This window comes from Tursiops truncatus, chromosome 3, assembly GCF_011762595.2.
Source record: "Tursiops truncatus isolate mTurTru1 chromosome 3, mTurTru1.mat.Y, whole genome shotgun sequence".
NCBI lineage: Eukaryota > Metazoa > Chordata > Mammalia > Artiodactyla > Delphinidae > Tursiops > Tursiops truncatus.
The window spans coordinates 125,470,815-125,490,600 of NC_047036.1; the positions used below are offsets into that span (position 1 = coordinate 125,470,815).

Below are 19,786 nucleotides of genomic sequence, written 5' to 3' on the forward strand. Positions count from 1 at the left end.
GCTGTGTTGGGGGAGCAGGAAAGTCAGACTACAGAGAGAATGGAGCTATCAAGTGGGGTGTCTGAGAGTGTTTGCTGGATGGTGAGCAATACAACTCTCTCTTCCACAGCCCACAAAGTCTTCAGTGATACAGTGCCTGCCGGTTCTTTTGGGATTGGATGTGTTTTTGAAGGGTGAAATGAAATACAGAGACTGGCCTCAGTTGGAGAATACCCATGGGTATCCAGTCACATCTGAGTATCCTAACGTAGAAGAAAATGTAGTGACGTGGAAAGATGTTCACAATATATTGTTAGAGAAAATAATCGGGTGCAGGAGGGAATGTGTGAGTGCAGTCTTACTTTGATTAAAATAGAAAAACATCTGTTCATGTCGGAATGGTGAGATTAAGGAATTTATTTTTCCTTTTTGATTATTCATGCTTTACATTTTCTTTAATGAACATGTACTGCTTGTGAAATTGAAATTGTGAACTGTTTGATGAGTTTAAGCTGTGCTTACTGTGTCTGACTGGTTGGTAAAAAAATTGAGCTAGAGGTGAAGTGACATTGTCAAGGTCAAGCCAAGATTGAGTGAGTGAGTAGAGCATTGATTCACAGCCAGTTCAGTGACCTTTCTGTTTGACTGGAAGAAAGCACCTCCCTGGTAGTGTTTTGAGTGCTTTGGACACACAGCATCTGAACCATCTGAAAGGCTGGACCATTCCCTCTCCTACTCGTTCCTTTTTGCTGGATTCCAGGGAACAATCGTCGTCCAGGGGAGTGTCAGTGGCTATAAGTGCATTCCTTCTTTTCCCATTTCAAAGGACACTCACCAGGTTTTCTTTTGCACTTCAGGTCAGTAACATGACTCTCGAGCTCTTCTGGGCAGAGAATCATGTCAGCAGGATGGGCTGCGAAGCCTCCTGCAGATTGAGCCAGTTATAATCTGTGACTCATATCCTCAGATAACAATTTTCTATAAAGGTGTCTGCTGAGTGAGAGGGGCACACAGAGAGACAAAGCTAGAGGAGCAGCCTGGAAACATACCTAGAAGCATAAACCTACAACCCTGGAACTGAAAGGGTCCTTCGAGATCACCTGCCTCATCTCTGGATGATCTGGAAACTGAGACTCAGGTTACACAGAGCAACAGCACAGCCAGTGCCGGAACCCAGGTGGTTTTGGCATTGAAAACATCTCTGCATTCCATCCTTTCCTGCTCCTCCTGCCCACTCCAGCCCACGGGATACCACACAGCTCCCTAGCTGGTCTTCCTTCAACTCAGGGCTATGTCACAAAGGGCCCTGGGAACCACGCTGAGGAATTTGGATTTTAATCTGGGGCAAGGAGACACCATGGAAGAATTTTTAGAGTCAGATCTGAATTTCAGGTGGCGGCTGAAACCCTCTGAATGCTATTTGTAGAATGGACCCAAGAAAGTTCAAGTAGGCTCATGGAGACCCATGAGGAGGCTGCTGTAACTGTCCAGGGTGAGAGGCAGTGGCAGCCTGAACCAAGGCTGTGGCGATGGAGATGGAGAAAAGTGGGTGGTCTGCCTGACTCCTTCAAGCCCTCACGGATCTCCTCCTTTGGCACTTAGAGTCAGTATCACCCAATTTAATACCTAGCGATGGGCTTATATGTGTCAGGATTCTTTTAGGTGTGACTGCATAGAAATTGGACTCAAACTAGCTCAAGCTCAACACTGTTGAGCTTTGCCAGGCTTGTGTTAGGTGTTCAGTAAATGACAAATAAATGAATGAACAGCTCTTGACTCCTAGACCACTGTTCTTTCTACCACACATTAGGCAATACTGACTTAAGTCTAAATTCCATAACCGTAACTGGTCTAAAGGCCATCTCTTCTGGGCTTGCACCCAACTCAGGAATCCCTTCTACAGCATGCCTGACAGATATCCATTTGGTTGTTCTTTGGCATTCTCTGCGGACGGGACACTGCCTACTTCAAAAAGCCAACCATATTTAAAAACAAAAAACATGCAAATCTATACATGTTTTAAAAAATAGCTTTACTGAAGTATAATTTACATACAATAAAATGCACCAATTTAAGTATAACATTCAATTAGTTTGAGAAACATAAATAGTTATGTAACCACTGCCACACTACAGTTTAGACACTTCCATCAGGCCCAAAAGTTTGCTTGTCCTCTTTTTAGTCAATCAGCTCTCCCCACCTCTGCACGTTACTTCCTGTTACTATAATTTTGCCTTTTCTAGAATTTCATTTAAATGGAATTATATACTATTCAGTCTTTTGAGTCTGGCATATTTCACTTAGCACCATGCATTTGAGATTCATCTATGTTGTCGCGTATGTCAGGAGTTTGTTCTTTTTTATTGCAGAACAGTATTCATTGAATAGCTATTACCACAATTTGTCTATTCATTCAATTAGTTTAGTCAGCCTGCCATTTGGATTTTTTCTAGTTTTTGGCTATTGTTAACAAATCTACTATGATAATTCACCTATGCATCCTGTGTGGACATATTTTTTTTTTAATTTCTTTTTTTTTTGCGGTACGCGGGACTCTCACTGTTGCGGCCTCTCCCGTTGCGGAGCACAGGCTCCGGACACGCAGGCTCAGCGGCCATGGCTCACGGGCCCAGCCGCTCCGCGGCATGTGGGATCTTCCCAGACTGGGGCACAAACCCGCGTCCCCTGCATCGGCAGGAGGGCTCTCAACCACTGCACCACCAGGGAAGCCCTTTAATTTCTTTTGTATAAATACCTAGAATGAGATTTTTTGGTCATGTGGAAGGTATATGTTTAACTTTTTAAAACATTGGCAAACTATTTTCCAAAGTGGTATCATTTTGCCTTTGTATTATTTTGCATTTGTGTCAATATTGTATGAGAGTTCCAGTTGCTCCACATGGTCACAAACGCTTGGTATGGCAAGTTTTTAAAATTTTAGTCATCATAGAAAAGGAGTAGTGGTATTGCATTGTGATTGTCATTTATGTTTCCTTAATGATCGGTAATAATATGGAGCATCCTTCCATGTGCTTATTTGCTATTCATATAAAATAGATCTAATTTTAAAGCAATACTTTTTGCTTTTAGAAATCTCCAAGCTCGGGTCTTCCTTGGTGGTGCAGTGGTTAAGAATCCGCCTCCCAGTGAAGGGGACACAGGTTCGATCCCTTGTCCTGGAAGATCCCACATGCTGTGGAGCAGCTAAGCCCGTGCACCACAACTACTGAAGCCTGCGTGCCCTAGAGCCTATGTGCCGCAACTACTGAGCCCACGTGGGCAACTACTGAGCCCACGTGCAGCAACTACTGAAGCCTGTGTGCTCTAAGGCCCATGTCCCACAACTACTGAAGCCCACACGCCTAGAGCCCGTGCTCTGCAACAAGAGAAGCCACCACAATGAGAAGCCTGTGCACCGCAACGAGGAGTAGCTCCTGCTCGCCACAACTAGACAAAGCCCGTGCGCAGCAACAAAGACCTAACGCAGCCAAAAAAATAAATTAAATTAAATTAAGAAAAAAAAGAAAAGAAATCTCCAAGCTCTATGGGTTCAAGTCAGTTTAACAAATATTATTTACTTACTCTATGTCATTTACTGTGAGGGCTGCTGTATCTAAAATTAAGAATCAGTCCCTGGCCTTGATTTGCTCATGGTCTCATGGGGGGAAACAGATACTTAATAGAGAAAATGTTCTCACTCAAGGTGTTAATGCATTAAGAGAGGTAACCCCAGGTTACGGGGAAGACCACTCTCCAGGTGTGATGACAGGTGGAAGACTTGAGGCAGGTAGGGCAGGGAGCTGGGGGCAACTTCCACCCTAGCTCTAACTCTGTCATCACAGAGATGCAGGCATGTTGCCAGTCATATATCATATTCAAAAAATATATTTTTTGAATATTATATATCATCTATATCACATATATAGTATATACATATTCAAAAAAATATATATATCTACCTATCAAAGAATTGCTAAATGATTAGAAAACATCAAAACAGATAGATTGATGCTGATTGTATATACTATGGAATTTTACTTTGATATTTCATTAAGGTGTCTTTCATTTAAGATATATATATATATATAACATTCAGTTCTTCCACAGGGTTTACCTCACTGGGTCCACATGATCAATGAGAGAGGTTATGATTGTTATTGTCCTTGAAACTGAGAGTCAGAGAGCTAGAAAACTGGCCCGAAGTCACTCAAAAGTAGAGCCAGTCTTTGAACCCAAATCTTGGGACTTAAACTCCAAATACTGCTTAGAATAGTAACTGAGTACCATTGGCATATTTGTAGCACAATTTTAGGACTAACATACTAACTATAATCAGTTAAAGTTAAGGTCCAAGGGATTACGGTTTGGGTTGTTCTCCAGAATTTTTCAAGTATTTTTCCAAATCCCTCATTTAACCTGTGAGGCCACTAAGGTCCAGAGGGAAGGGCCACATAGTGACCCAGAATTCAAGTCCAGGTCTCCTGACTCCATGCTGTCGTTCTGTGAGAGTGCTGCCTCTCGCTGCTCACAAACTTGCTTGGTCAGTCTCTGTTCGGAGCAGTCTGCACTGCTGTGGGCAAAGGAGTGAGCTTTGATGATGGGAAGACAGTCTCAAGAGACCTAAATTCAAATCTCAGTTCTGCCACTTCCAAGCTGAATGACTTTGGCAAGTAACTTAACCTCTCTGAGTCTCAGTTTCCTCATCTGTGAAATGCGGATAACACCACTGACATCATAGAGTTGCTGGGAGGCATCAAAGAACAAAGCATGGAAATCCCTCCCCTTGAGCTCTTGCTATTTGTTGAATAAACAAAGCAACGCAAACACCTAGTTCTCTGCTGGGCTCATAATACCACTGGATAAATTACACAATGACCAGTTTTCTAGTTAATAATTGCACTAAACTTATTTTTTATGAAGATCGAATTAAAGGAAATTTGAGTACATTTTCACTAAAACCAAAACTCAAATACACAGTTTTCATTTCTCCATGTTTTCTTCAAAACTTAATCCCATTTGGAAATTGCATTAAAATGATTTATTATTAAGAAGCTGACAATGACACTAAAGAAATCCTAAAGGTACATTTGTAAATAAAACGCACCACCCAAATACACTACCAGTTTTCATTTGTTCGTTGTTCACAAACGTTATGCTTATGAATTCTAATGGCTCCATACTATTCTACCCAGTAGAGTCCTTCCAATAACTTACAGAAACTTAACGCCTGCAGGAAATTATACCATATTATCATATAATATTATATTCCACAAAATCACTAAATGTTTGCTATGTAACATTTGAGCATCACCACAATCCTATAAGGTAAGTATTCAAGTTATCCCATTTTACAGATGAAGAAACAGAGGCTCACATTATTTTAATAATTTGCCCAAATTCAGGTAGCTATTGCTGTGTAACAAATTGCCCCCAAATGTGATCGCTTAAGGGGACAAGGACCATTTGTTTATTCATGATTCTGCAATGTGGTCAGGGCTTGGTGGAGGTGAGTCATCTCTGCTGCACACAGTACTGACTGAGGCAACTTCACTGGAGCTAGAGGATCCAAGGTGGGTTTATTCAGATGTCTGGTGCCACAGCAGAGGAGGCTGAAATGGCTGTGAGTCGGCTGGTTTCTGTCTTTGTGGTCTCTCATCTTTCAGGGTCTCTTTCTATCTACGTGATCTGTCTAGCATGTTAACAGGACTTCTTTACACAGCGGCTGGCTTCCTGGAGAGCGAAAGCAAAAGCTCCCACTGTCCTGACCCCTAGGCCTGGTACTGGCATAGCACCCTCTCTGCTGCATTCTCTTGGTCAAATCAAGTCACAAGGCTAGTCCGAAATCAAGGGGAAGAGCCAGACCCCATCCTTGATGCTGGAGGAACAGCATGCACAGGGGTTGGGCGGCACTGTTGGCCACTCTTTTGATAGTGGTAGAGCAGGGCTTCAAACCCAGGCCTGCCTGACTCTACGCTCCAAACCCAGCCTCCCCACCCCCAGTCCACCTCAGTGAATATTTTTGCCTGGCTAGCTTTTTCTCTTCCTTTCGCTCATTTTTAAGGTGAACTCCCAGGGCCAGGGAGACCTGGTCAAAGGGCAGGCATGTTGCTGGATTCTATGCAGGGCAGTCGGCATCTGCAGAGCAAAGTGATCTCATGAGCTTCTCCTCCTTCTCTTCACAGAGGAAATCCAGGTTTAATTTTGTTCATTCTACCGTCGCACCTACTTCCACAGAAGAAATCTTGGCTTCTGCTGTGAGAACCTTCTCAGGACTTCTGGGGGACAATAAAGTCAGCAGATTCGTGATGATCAGCTGCTCCTGAGCTGCATAGGTTAGTGTTCCCTGTGGGGCAGAGGCATGTGGGGAAAGTAATTTGCTGACCTTGACTTTTCACAGAACTTCAGATTTAGCAGAAAGAACATGGCTTACACTTCCCAGGGTTTAGTCCCCCTTCTGAAGTGTGACCAGGTGTATTTGTTTGCTGTTTCAGTTTACACCTGCTATCCCGTGTCCTGTCAGCTTAGCATGTGTCCAGGGTAAAAACCTTCCAGGCTGGATAATTAATTATGTGCTTACCATACCTGCCACAGAAACTTGAATAAGTCATTTCTCCTCCCTGAGCCTCAGCTTCCTCCTCCGTACCACAGGCCTGGCTACCAATTTCACAGAGATGTCGATCACTCCTCATTTAATAGCATCCTTCCATGTGGGAGGAACTGTCCTAGATTCTGGGGGACACTGTGGGTAACAAGACACTATTCCTGCTCTCCTGCCTTGCTTGTCTTATAAGTAAACAAGCAAGATAATTTCAGAGATTTAATTTAGATCAGATAGTCAGGGAGGGCCTCCCTGACAAGGTGAGATTTGGGCTAAGGGCTGAAGAATGAGAACAAAACACAAGGGGAGCTGAGGGAAGAGCACTCCTGGTTAAGGGAACAGCAAGTGCAAAGGCCCTGAGGCAGGAGATTACTCATCACAAGGAGTGGAATGGAGCTCATGAGTAGGACCATGCTCTATAAACTGTAAAGAGTCCCAACAGTAATTATTCTACTAGAGGGTTTTAAAATACTCTCACATCTTTGTCTTAAATGGTCCTCAAGATAATTCTAAAAGGGTTGGAGAGTGTCACAGAGAAGTATTACTAATCCTGGTTTATGGAACAAAATATTCTTAAGAATTATCATTGCATATTTTAAAAAAATGGTCCCACTAACTTCTATGCTTACATTTAATTTCATGTATCACCATTGTCTTTCATTGTTTTTGATGATGGGAATCCTTCGAGAATGAGCGACATCTTTATACACCTCTTTTCATTATGATATTTAATTCTGTGGTTAAGTCCTTAGGTGTACTGCTTTTTCTTTTTTTTGGCCTTGTGGTATGCGGGATGTTAGTTCCCCAACCAGGGGTGGAACCTGTGCCCCCTGCGGTGGAAGTGCCGACACCTTGTCTAACTGGCTTAGAGGCAGGCTCACATCTGATTCATCTCTGTATCCCTTTGGTGTGGACATCAGTTGTTTCTGCCTACTCAGCACCTTTTCATCTTTCTCTGGCAAAGGCACCTGATTTCCTTTTAGGGAGATACCCCTCCCCCATACTATATCTAGACCTTTTTTGTGTGCTATGGACCCCCTGACAGTCTGTAAAAGCCTATGGACCCCTCCTCAGATTGATGTTTTTAAATGCTTAATATCAACTACAAATGATTTAAAAGAAGTCAATTATATTGAAATAGTTATCAAATGGTAAGAAAAAGAAATTTTGATATAATAATATATATATATACACATATATATATATATATTTTTTTTTTTTTTTTTTTTTTTTTTGCGGTACGCGGGCCTCTCACTGTTGTGGCCTCTCCCGTTGCAGAGCAACAGTCTCCGGACACGCAGGCTCAGCAGCCATGGCTCACGGGCCCAGCCGCTCCACGGCATGTGGGATCTTCCCAGACCGGGGCACGAACCTGTGTCCCCTGCATCGGCAGGCAGACTCTCAACCGCTGCGCCACCAGGGAAGCCCAATATATATTTTTTATTAACACACAAGATCTAGTTGGTCTAATAGCTACTGTAATTTCAAAATAGTGATGAACACAAATGATATTCTGTGATATGATATGAAATATCTGTGATTTCTATTGGTGCCAAAGTTATGGAAACTTTTAATACCGCTGTGCTTTGTTTGCTACATTCATAATAGAAGGAAATGCTAAATTTCAGTTTGAAGTTAGTAAAAAGGATGTAATTATTTTCCATTCAAATTAATGGTGTCTTGTTAAGAAACCTTGGTTTGGGCTTTGGGGGGGTTGCATGAAACAGCTTGACTCCTGGATTCAGAGGTGGGCATGTAACCCAGTACTGACCAATCAGAGCAGGGATTGGCTTAGTGATGGGCATTTGAGCCAAACTGATATAATCAGAGTGAATCCTAGTCTTTTGCTGGACAACTGGGACAGTTCCTTTGCTGGACTTGCTAAGAGGATTGGGTTTGGGCCTGGAGCATACCACCTTGCCATCACCGGGAGAGAACCTGTCTTAGAATGAAGCAGACACAGAGGAAAAGAGAGCTGAGAAATGAACTTCCACATCTTCCTGGCAACATTCCTCCTTTAAATGTGTTAATTATGGAAGCCAATACATTACCTGTTAAAGGCAGTTTAAGTAGGGTTTTTTGTTATTTGCAACCAAAGCAATCACAACTAATACTGTATAGTCCCACAAAGTTTAGCAGAATACGTGGCACAAAGTAGTTTGCTCATGAAGGAATGATGAATGAATTTCAAACAATGTAGCAACTTGACTGATGTTATTTTCTAAACTATGCATATCTGGCTTGATTGTGTATTAAAAGATGAAGGGTATACTCAAAGTAAGCATTCCACAGCCTTCTGTTGATTGAATGAATAAAGGAATGCATCCATTGTCATTATTTTCTAACCCCAAATTTGCATATTCTTTAGTGATATAACCAGGACCATATAACCTGGAGAACATAAGTCTAGAAACATGATGGACCAACAGTTACAAATCAAGTCCATGGCACACTCACCATGGGGAAAGCCATGCATCAATTTGAAGGAATAGGTAGATCTATATGTACTGATATGGAAAGACCTCCAAGACACATTGAGAAGGAAATTACAAAATAGTAATTATTATAGTAGGATTCTGTTTTTGTTTAAAAGTCTCAATGAAACTTTGAGGGTTTCTAGGTCTTATAATGAGTATATAAAACAAAGAAAAATACCCTTTTTTTTTTTTTTTTCTTTTCTGAAAGGCCATTCATGAAATACAAACAGTGGGCACCTGTGGGGAGGGAGTGGTGTTGGGTGGGTTGGTAACAGAACCTTGTCCTTTATTTGTATTGTTTATTTTTTTTAATATACAAGGATAAAATAATTATGTCATTTGTAAGTTAAAATAATTTATAATGAAAAAATAATAAAATAACTCTGACAGAAGGTGGAATATTCCCTTTCAACCAATTTTTCTTCTTTTGAGTTGTCTGTCAGTTTTCTCAGGGAAGCTGAAGAGAGCAGGGTTGCACCCATCATGCTGTACCCAGGATGCTCTGCGGCTCCCGTGATGCTGTGCCCATGATGCCATGCTGTGCCCTCTATGCCTTGCCCTGCCGGTAAGGCCATGCCCTTTCCCTGGGATTCTGCCATTCTGGCTGCTCCAGGAGCCAAGGAGATTTCACCCCATGTAAAATACTCCTGGGGTCGCCTACTGACCTGGATTCTCCTCTCAGTATCCTTACTTCAACCGTCTCTGCTGCCAAAATACATATGGACCGGATGATCTCCCCTGCAAAGGGGATAGGGAATCAGAGCATCTCACCGTCAAGGCAGAGGTCTCGGGGAGACACCCATCCAAGGTATGTTTGGGGTGGTTGATCCAGTCCAAGCCCACTGGTGTGCAGACTGGGAATTTGAGTGTTAGGTTGGAGAAGAGATTTGTCCAAATGTGAGTTCAGTGCCAGAGTGGGACTCCAACCTGACTTCCAGTTCAGGCCTCATTTTAGGGAGGCTTCCCAAAAGTTCCATCATAGCTACTCCTTTATGTTGAGATCTTGAGTCTCTGAAATATCCCTGCTACAATGCATATTTGTTACTTAAATAACACAGCACTCAGCAACATAGTTTATCAGAGGAGCTCGACAGCAAGTTACATTTTATTTCATTGATTGTAAAAACAAAATTGTAACAACACAAATGAAAATATTAAAAGAAATTATTTCTGCCTTCCTAATCACGTTTCATTTGTTTACACTCCTTATGTCACTCTAACATACACACTTTACATGTACATTTATGCATATAGCTATAATCACTTTACAAACATTTTTATAATTCTGTTTCACTTAATGTTATACATGTTTTCCTGTACATTTTCCATATAGATTTCTACCTTCTGCAGTGTATTTCAAGTAAATAAACCACTATTTATATAACTACATCTTCATTGTTTTTGTATTATAAAATATTTCAAACATACAAAAAAGCACAGGGAACAATACACTACATAGATTTAACAAATACTGATACTTTAAAAACATTTTCGAGGGCTTCCCTGGTAGCGCAGTGGTTGAGAATCCACCTGCCAATGCAGGGGACATGGGTTCGAGCCCTGGTCCGGGAAGATCCCACATGCGGCGGAGCAACTAAGCCTGTGCACCACAACTACTGAGCCTGCGCTCTAGAGCCCATGAGCCACAACTACTGGGCCCATGTGCCACAACTACTGAAGCCCACACGCCTAGAGCCCATGCTCAGCAGCAAGAGAAGCCACTGCAATGAGAAGCCTGCACACCGCAGCAAAGAATAGCCCCCCACTCTCCACAACTAGAAAAAGCCTCCGTGCAGCAACGAAGACCCAACACAGCCAAAAATAAATACCTAAATGAATTAAAAAAAATTTTTTTTTGAGATTAAAAAAAAAAAATCACAGGTACAATTGGAGCTCTCTCACGTACAATGTACTCTAATCCCGCCAGGACAAACTACATAACTTGCAGGGTCTGGTGCAAAATGAAATGTGGGAACCCTTATTCAAAAATCATTATGAATTTCAAGATGGCAACAGCAGAGCATGACCAGGGCCAGTGTGACTGCACGCATGAGGTGCACGCTTCACACACCACGAAGCCAGCCCTGGATCCCTCTCTCCTCTCCTTTCCTAAAATGATCTGTGTCTTTGCTGTCCCGTGTTTATGCTTTTACTTCATATACATGCATTGACCAGCGTTATGGAGTGTTATTTTGCATATTTTAAAATATTGCGTAAGTGGCATAATACTGTGTGTATCCTTAGGCTGCTTGTTGATCTCACTTATTGCTTTTGTGATTTATCTTTGTGGATTCATGCAGCTGTTATTGACTTTCACAAGTATCTAATATTCCATTGTGTGATCTCACCCTACAGTTCATTTTTCCTGTAACCTTTATTTTTACCATAATTAACAATACTGCATTGAACATCCTTGGACACAGTTCTCTGCACACATGTGTGAGCTTTTGTCTACTGTCTGTAACTAGGTGTGGAATTGAACTGTCTTACTAGATGTTGAGGTTCTTTCCAATTTTTTGCTTGGCATCAATGTGCCCCCCTTGTATGTTTCCCCTTGAACATCCCACAGTCATCTGAAAATACTCCTTAGGAGACTTCCTTCTGAGCTGCCTCTCTTCTAAGACCAATCATCCAGTGAAGCCAGAACCTGGGTGTCCTGACCATTCCCTGTAATTCCCCCACCATTTCTTACCTATGGCCAAAGACTATTGATCCCTCCTCTAAAATATGGCTTCAGTCCACCCACTCTTCCATATCCCTCCTACTACTTTCATTGTCTTGGCTCAGATCCCGCCTCTCCCCTGGACTCTTCTCCCAGCCCCACCCAGTTTTCAGCCCCGCAACTTCCTCCATTAAGGAACTTATTACACCCTCCCTAGCAAGCTGCAGGTTGACTAGTCTCTCCCCTGCATGTTGTGGAGATCAGAGCTGTGAGTTACGCAAGAGCAAAGATTGTATTATGGTTACCATTTGTGGGCCTGTAGCACAGGTCTGTAGCACCCAGCAGGTTCTAAAAATATTTGTTGAATCTATCTATCTATTTATCTATCCACATAAACATCATGCTGTAGTGGTCCCAGCTTTTGAATCAGACCCTTAGGATAAATTTCCAAAGGAGCATTACTGATGATTTAGGATTGTGAATGTAAAATTCAAAGTCCTTTGTAAGTGAACTTGATCCACACAAAATTCTAGGTCAGGTGGGACAGATAGGTTGATCTACGTATAGATAGATATAGATATATAGGTAGATATTTATATATATATATAATAACCTGGTAGAATTTACATCTCTGTAAAAAAAAAAGAATAATTCACATCTCTGGGCCTTTGTTTCTCCATCTGTCAAATGGGCATAAGGAGGGCCCATTTATCTGTCACACATGTCTGGGATCATTTTGATCTGCGGGCAGATGGGGAAAAAGCAGGTGTTTCTCTTCCTACCCCGCTTCATGATTCCCATACTTGTGCACAGTCATTAACAAGGCAGAAGAGGGTGAATGAAAATCTGTCCTTTCAAAACTGCAAAACAGTCATAGCTGACTTCACAGCTGTTTACTGTCCTCACTGGCTGATTTGGAAACCCTTTCATCATTTGTAGTGTGTCAAAGAGAAAGTGATCTGGTAAGTATCTCCCAAAGGTATTGGTGAGTTTATAAGTCAGCCCTACAGGAAGAAGAGGGCAACACAAACAAGTGCCTTGCTTATGATGGACTTTCAAGGGCCAGAAACCCCTGTCCCCAGTTCTGAGACCCTTGACTGACGCAACTGGATGATGTCTTCCACAGCCTCAGCCCTGAGAAGTTTGTCCTGTGAAGACACCTGAGCACTACCCAATCTGGAGCTCTGGCTACTAGTCCTGGCTCTGCCCCTGAAGGGTTGTATGACCTCCGCCACGTTCTTCTACCTGTACAGCGAAGCTGGTAGATAACATACCCTCCACTGCCCCTCCACGGTTCTCAAGTTCTACAATTCAATAGAAGATGGAGCTGGCTTTCTAAATTAACAATATAAACCAGGTAACTTTTTAGTTCCTCTTGGCTTGAGTCCTTGCCTCCTGGGACTGGAGAAATAGGTGGGAAATAGGTGTGTGTCTGACTCCCTGGTCTGGGTCAGAGAATCAGAGTTATGGGCAGCTGGCAGGAAACCTCAGTGATTACCAAGACCCATGTCCTATCTCCCCCATTCACTCGACAAAAATTCACTAAGCAGTTGTGTTGAATAGAATGTGGGCAGGGGTGGCAGCTGTTGTGTTCACTGATCACACTGGCTGGCACATAGTAGGTGCTCATTAAACATCTATTGAATGATGGGTAGTTTCCTGCAGCAGAGTCATTTAGGGGAGCCTATGAAATGCAGATGCCTGGGCCCACCATAGACCTATTGAATTGTAATCTCTGCTGACGGGGCCCAGGTGACTGACATGACTCCAGAGTTTGAGAATCATGGCTGTAATATCTGAGTAAAGCATTCTCCTATTATCAGAAGATAGAAAACACTGATGTTTTTTACTTTTGAGGATTTGTTGGTAGTGACTAAAATATTCAAGTCAAATAGGTTCACTTTGCTGTAGCCATTTCCATGGAGCCTGGGGCGGTCTGGGCTTTGCCCAGGGTATGGGCAGGGCAAACTTTCACTAATCTTGGGAGAGGCAAGGCCAATAAAAGGCAGAGGAGATAGGAGTTGAGGCACTTGAAGTCCAAGTTTGGCATGATTATTGCCCTTCACCTGAAAGTCATAAAATAGGAAATGTGCCACCATTCCAGCTTCCCGGGAGGGGTTGCTGGTGTGAGGTTTTCCTCAATCCCTTTCAAGCATCTGTGGCTTAGACCATGCACAGATCTGGCTTCAGATCTCAGCTGTGTCTCTAACTGCTTGGTCTTGGGCTAATCACTTTAACCCCTTTTAAGCTTTTTTGTTTCCTCAGTCATAAAATGGATATCACACTGCCGACTACTCAGGGTTGCTGAAGACAATCTGACATGATATAAACTCAGGTGTCTGGCACATGCACAGTACAGAAAAGCTGTTAAGTTTAGGTTGATACCTATAAACTGCCAGGATATCTGGGCTGGAGTGTTCAGTAGAGGTTGGTTTAGCCGGACCCTTTTGTTTTTACAGGTAGGGAAGCAGCCTCAGATACGTGAAGCTAACTGCACAAGATCATCTAGCCTGTTAGGTTTCTTGAGGGCTTTTAAGGATCAGAGAAGGTGATGAGGTTGACTCTGTGGTTGGCCCTTGATAAAGGAATTCCTGGGATAAGGTGTTTTTGTAAAAGAAGCTGGATATCTCAGGTGAGGTGCCTTTTCACCTGAGTTTCTTGCCAGCCAGAAGCCCGTTCTGAGGACACAGGGGTTAGTAAGAAACGCCCTGAAGCTGGGCAATTTGTGGGTTTTCTATCAACATCAGGGTTTTAAAGACAAAAGCCATTGGGCGAGCGTTGAGGGCTTCCCTGGGAGGCCCTGTCTGGCACTGCAGCTCTGCCAGGCCAAGGCTAGAGATGGCTGGCCTTGGGGACCCTCCAAGAATGGTCCCTGGGTTATAAGGGGCACAACACCAATCAGAGGCCAGGCTGGATCTGGTAGGGACACTTCTTGGAAACAGAGTCCTGTGGGGCTCTGACTCTGGTGTCTATGCGCAACAGCAGAAAAGCGGGGCCTTAGGAGAGCTCACATCCTTAGTGCTAATGCTGATGACACTGGTGATGGTGGTGACGATGATGAGCGTGAGAATTAGCACTTCCTCTTTGCCAGGTGCAGGGCTAGGCAATTTATTTTACACACATTGTTTCATTCAATCCTCACAAGATCCCTACCTGGAGGAAACTGAGGCTCAGAGAGGTTAAGTAAACAACCAAGGGCACAGAGTTAGTGAGCACCAGGATTCAAATCCAGACCTATTGGAGTTCAAGGTAGCCAGCAACCTGTAAGCGCTGGAGGAAAGGAAAGTAACATTGGCCAGGGCCTCCGAGAGACAAATATTTTATCCCCATTTTTACAGATGAGGAAACAGAAAACCAGAGAGGTTAGCATTTTCCCCATGAAGTCAGGTACTGTGCCAAACACTTTCCATATGTCATCTCCTTGATCATCATAACATCCCTATGAAGTAATTCTTTTTTTAAAAAAAGTATTTATTTATTTATTTATGGCTGCATTGGGTCTTCGTTGCTGTGTGCGGGCTTTCTCTAGTTGTGGTGAGCAGGGGCTACTCTTCGTTGCGGTGCTTCTCATTGCGTTGGCTCCTCTTGTTGTGGAGCATGGGCTCTAGGCGTGCGGGCTTTAGCAGTTGTGGCACACGGGCTCAGTAGTTGTGGCTCGCGGGCTCTAGAGCGCAGGCTCAGTAGTTGTGGCACACGGGCCTAGTTGCTCTGCGGCATGTGGGATCTTCCCCGACCAGGGCTTGAACCCGTGTCCCCTGCATTCGCAGGTAGATTCTTTTTTTTTTTGTGGCAGGCGGATTCTTAACCACTGTACCACCAGGGAAGTCCTGAAGTAAGTAATTCTATGATCCCCATTTGTGTAGATGAGGAAACCAAGGCCTGAGACCAAATGACTTGCAGGCGTTCAAAACCAGGCAATCTGACTAGAGGGCCCATGCTCTTAACTCCCTGAGTTGCCCAATATTGGAATGAGATGTGGTGGGCTGGACCAGAACCTGGGACTACTGACTACCAGGTTAGTGCTCCAAGGTTACACATAGGATTTCTCTCTCGTTTTTTTGTTTTTTTTTTTGGCTGCGTGCCACGTGGGAACTTCGTTCCCTGACCAGGGATCGAACCCGCGTCTGTTGCATTGGAAGAGTAGAGTCGTAACCACTGGACCGCCGGGGAAGTCCTAGGCTTTCTCTTGGGATTCATTGTCCCTTAAAAGCTCACTGGTCTAAAGCCCAAAGAGTGAAATCATGCCCTGCGGTTCTGGGAACCTCAGGCTGGAGAAGAAGGAAGCTCTTGCCCTGGTGTTCAAGTCTGAGCAGGTGTACTGTGGACCCTCCCTGTTTCCTCCTCTGGCTGGGAGGGAGCCCAGGTAGGGCAGGCAGGGTGGGTCAGGCCTTGTGAGTTCAGGGTGGGAGGAGAGAAGGAGGCAGGAGGGCCCAATAAAACAGGGCTAAATCTTCCCGCCTTCCTGCCTTTACCCAGGCGGTGCCCTCATCTCCTGCCTGGCAAACAGCAGGGCATGATGATGAGAGTTCAAGGTTGGCGTCAGGAGACCCGAGTCCTGGTTCTGGCTCTGGCACTCACTCCATGTGCACCCTTGACTCTGGGCAGTTTCCTTATCTACACAATGTGTGGTGGTGGTAATGGGGGATCAAAATCCTCTGTGATTTTTAGTTAACACATTATTTATTAAGAACCTACTATATGCCAGGCACTGGAGACACAGCATGTGCCAAAGCAGATTCAGGCCCTGCTTCCATGGGTCTTAAGAGTCTAGTAGGAAGAGATTCCAAGATCAAATCTTCACTGAAACTAATGTAAAATGACAACTGTTAACCAGTGTTTTAAAGGCCTGCAGAACTAAGGGAGCCCAGGACGGTGGGAGTAGGGGGAGAGGGAATGGGTTGACAGTCTGAGGGGCAGCAAGGAAGGATGCGGTGAAGATGTGGTTTACTAGATGAACATCCGCTGGCAGGGGACAGCACCCTGTTGTGAGATGGTTCACCCAAGAAACTGGGAGGAGGCCAGTGGGCCTGGGGAAGCATGCAGGAGGCTGGCCATTTGAAGACATTGTGGGCCATGGTAAGAGAAGTCATTGCAGTTTTGGGTTTTTTTTGGGGGGGTTGGGGGGAATTAGGGAGTGAGGGGATACTTAAGAGAGAAAGAGGGTTACATTTGGAATATGGGTCAACGTATCTTCTAAGGAAAAGAATTTTTAAAAAGCCACTCCCTCTGAGGAGCCTTCCCGGATTTCTCCACCTTTGACCTATGGTATCCCTCCCTCTCTGGCCTGCAGCCCGGCATGACAAACTCAAGCCTCCAGGGCAGCCAGACCTGGGCTTTGTCTTCCTGCACTGAACTGCACTGTGGCTTCAAACGAGGTCCTCCACCTTCCCAGGCCTCAGTTTCCCCAGCTGTGCCGAAGCAGGTTGTCTCGAAGGACCCGCCCAGTGCTAACGCAACGTGATTCGCTCTGGCAGGAGCGGTGGGCTGCCCGCATTGCTGCGCAGGCATCGGACTGTCGGCTTGGGCACCGTCACCAGGCTACGGGCGCTTTCCTCCCGGGCAGGGGGCAGCGGGCGAGAATCGCGGCGCCAGACGTGGCGCAGGAAAGTGGGGGCGCGACCCCCTGCTCGAGCGGGCACCGCGCGGCCCCGCCCCCGCAGCCAGCTGCCCTGCGGCAGCCGGGGCCCGAGCTCCGCCCTCCTCCTCCCGCCGGCCTCTCTCCCTCCTCCCGCCTCCCTTCCTCGCTCGCTCGCTCCCTCCCCCCCGGCCGGCTCGGCGCTGACTCCGCCGCACGCTGCAGCCGCGGCTGGAAGATGGCGGGGAACGACTGCGGCGCGCTGCTGGACGAAGAGCTCTCTTCCTTCTTCCTCAACTATCTCGCCGACACGCAGGTACGGCCAGCAGGGGCCACGGGCCCAGAGCCAGGGCTGCTGAGCTGCGGGGGCTGCCGCCGCAGCCGCGGAGGCCGGGAGGCAGCGGTGGGCGTGTTGGGGGGATCGGGGGTTCCAGGCTGCAGAGCCCCCCTTCCGTGCACCCTGAGATGCGCTTCGTTATGGGGACTCGGAGCTGGAGGTCCTCCCGCGCGTGCCGGAGCGTTGGGGGCGCTACGGCCGCTGGGGAGGGTCTAGCCTTCGTTGCTTGGAGTCCGGCCCCCACGCCCGCAGAGCTGGGGGGTTCTGCGCTTCCTTGGGGAGGTTGAGCCGCGCCAAGGTGTGGGGGACCCTTACGCTGGCTCTGGGTGCGGGAGGCGCGCCCTCAGGCTCCCGGCACTTGCTGCCGTACTTTCACGTGGACTTGTGGCCCGGGCACAGGCGCTTGCCCCGGTCCCCGGAGTCCCCTGATTCTCCAGTCTCGAATACCCCGCGTTCTGCTGCTGCCCCCCTCCCCCGCCAAGGCTCCCCCAAAGCGCCAGCAGCGCGGAGTTTCCTGCCAGTTGCCCGCTGAAGCCATAGGGGTCTGCGGGGCACGTGGACATGCGGGCGGGGATAGAACCTTCCTGGTTTCGCTAACCGGCGGAGCCCCCGAGGGGAAAAGCACGGCAGGATGGGGGCGGAGGACTGTCTGGGGATGCCTGGGTCCCCCTGCGGCGCGCGGCCCCGGTGCGCGCTCGGCGATGCTGGGGGAAGGGAAGGCGAGGCGGCGTCCCGGGCTCTGGCGGCGCCTGGGAGCCCCACCGGAGACACGCGCGTGACAGGAGAGGGTGCCCTGGTGTGCCGGGAGTTGGAGGGGGGGCGAGGAAGCTGGTGACTTGGAGACAGGGGCGGGGGGGGGTTGCTGCTGGGATAAGCTGCACTGAAAATGCCAGCACAAGGCGTGCGCGCCCCCCACCCCTTCCCTAGTTTTCCCCACCCCATGCCTGTTGCAATCATAAAGTTTGGCCCCATAGTTAGGGCTTTTTCTACGGCCGCCCCGCTGCCGGTAGCAGGGCGGCTGGGGATGCGGCGGAGCCGAGAATGAGACCCCGGATGCGGGCGCATGCCTGTGCTCCGAGAGGGGCCGCTGGGCGCTCCCGGGCGCGGCTCGCTAGGGCTGGTTTGGTACCTGGAGTCGGAGCGCCGTTGCCGGCTTGTTTTGCATAACACTGGAAGGGAGGGGGAAGTCGGGGGGGGGGCGGGATGTGGGAGGGGAGAGAGGGAAACTTTGCTTCTTGTTATATCTGCCTGTCTTTGGGCGGCAGCAGCTGTCATGGGACCGGGTGGGCGGGGAGAGGCTTGCTAGCTGACTTCTTGCCTTGAGATGCGACTTGGAGGGGACGCAGCAGACGAGACGTTCAGCTCTGGCGGACCTTGGGTGGCGAGTCCTGGCTGGCTGCTGGAACCGAGCGGCGTGGCGGGGTGTCGCCGAGAGGAAGCCCGCCACGCGCAGGAGAAGGCCGGTCCTCGCCCGCTGCGGACGTTCATGCGTCAGGGAGCCGCGGGGCCTCGTGGTCGGTGGCGGGCCCGCTTGGGTGGGTTCCGGGCAGGGGCCGAAGAGGCTGGTGGCGTGTGATCGCGCTTCTCCAGGCCGGGGGAAGAGTGTGATGAACGGTCTGCGCGCGCGGGTGTGTGTGTTTGTGTGCACACGCCGCGCGCGCCGGGCGCGTACCTTTACCTCTGACGAAACTGCAGTGTAGCTCCCGCGGCGGTCACCGGGCGCAGTCACTCGCCCCGCTCCCATGTCTGCTCCGAAGGCCGATCCCAGCCCTGGCACCACCACGGCGCCCCCGGCCCCCCAGCCGACAGCCTGGGGCCAGGGGGACTGGATGCGGGGTGGATCGAGTTGCCGCTAGGAAAGTTCTGCCCTCGGCCCTCTTACTTGTCTGGGGCTGACTCCAAACCTTTCCCTAAGACGCGAATGAAGGAGGCCTGAAATTGCCAGAGACTTGTTCAGAGACTCATAGCAAGAACTTGTCCGTTTTGGGTTTAACTCCATCTTCTGTGTTCTTTGGCTCACCAATAATTTTTTGCCCTTTTAGCCGTCCGGAGTGCGTACCCAGCAGGGATATTTCACCTAAGGAAACTTGAAAATTGGGTAATCAGGTATCAGCAGAAGCAGTGCAGTGAAAGTTAATCCGGGACGTTTTGCTTTTTT

General features: G+C 47.1%; 1 protein-coding gene and 1 long non-coding RNA gene across 6 annotated transcripts in view; both read left to right on the top strand.

Moving 5' to 3' along the window:
* Positions 1-2,889: 2,889 nt before the first annotated feature.
* LOC117311641 (uncharacterized) lies at positions 2,890-10,252 on the top strand. The gene is made up of 3 exons (XR_012330489.1): positions 2,890-3,533; positions 6,162-6,311; positions 7,856-10,252. It is a non-coding gene; the product is annotated as an uncharacterized lncRNA (long non-coding RNA).
* A 6,629-nt stretch (positions 10,253-16,881) lies between these two features.
* The window catches only part of PPARGC1B (PPARG coactivator 1 beta), a 113,837-nt gene continuing 110,932 nt past the window's right edge, over positions 16,882-19,786 (top strand). For 2 of the 5 annotated variants that reach the window (XM_073801857.1, XM_033853406.2), the window contains exon 1: positions 16,888-17,607. In XM_073801857.1, coding sequence (XP_073657958.1) covers positions 17,530-17,607 — 78 coding nt within the window. In that variant the 5' untranslated portion in view covers positions 16,888-17,529. Of the gene's footprint in view, positions 17,608-19,786 lie in introns of all 5 variants that reach the window. The other 3 variants (XR_004525916.2, XM_073801856.1, XM_033853407.2) reach the window with 3 other exon arrangements.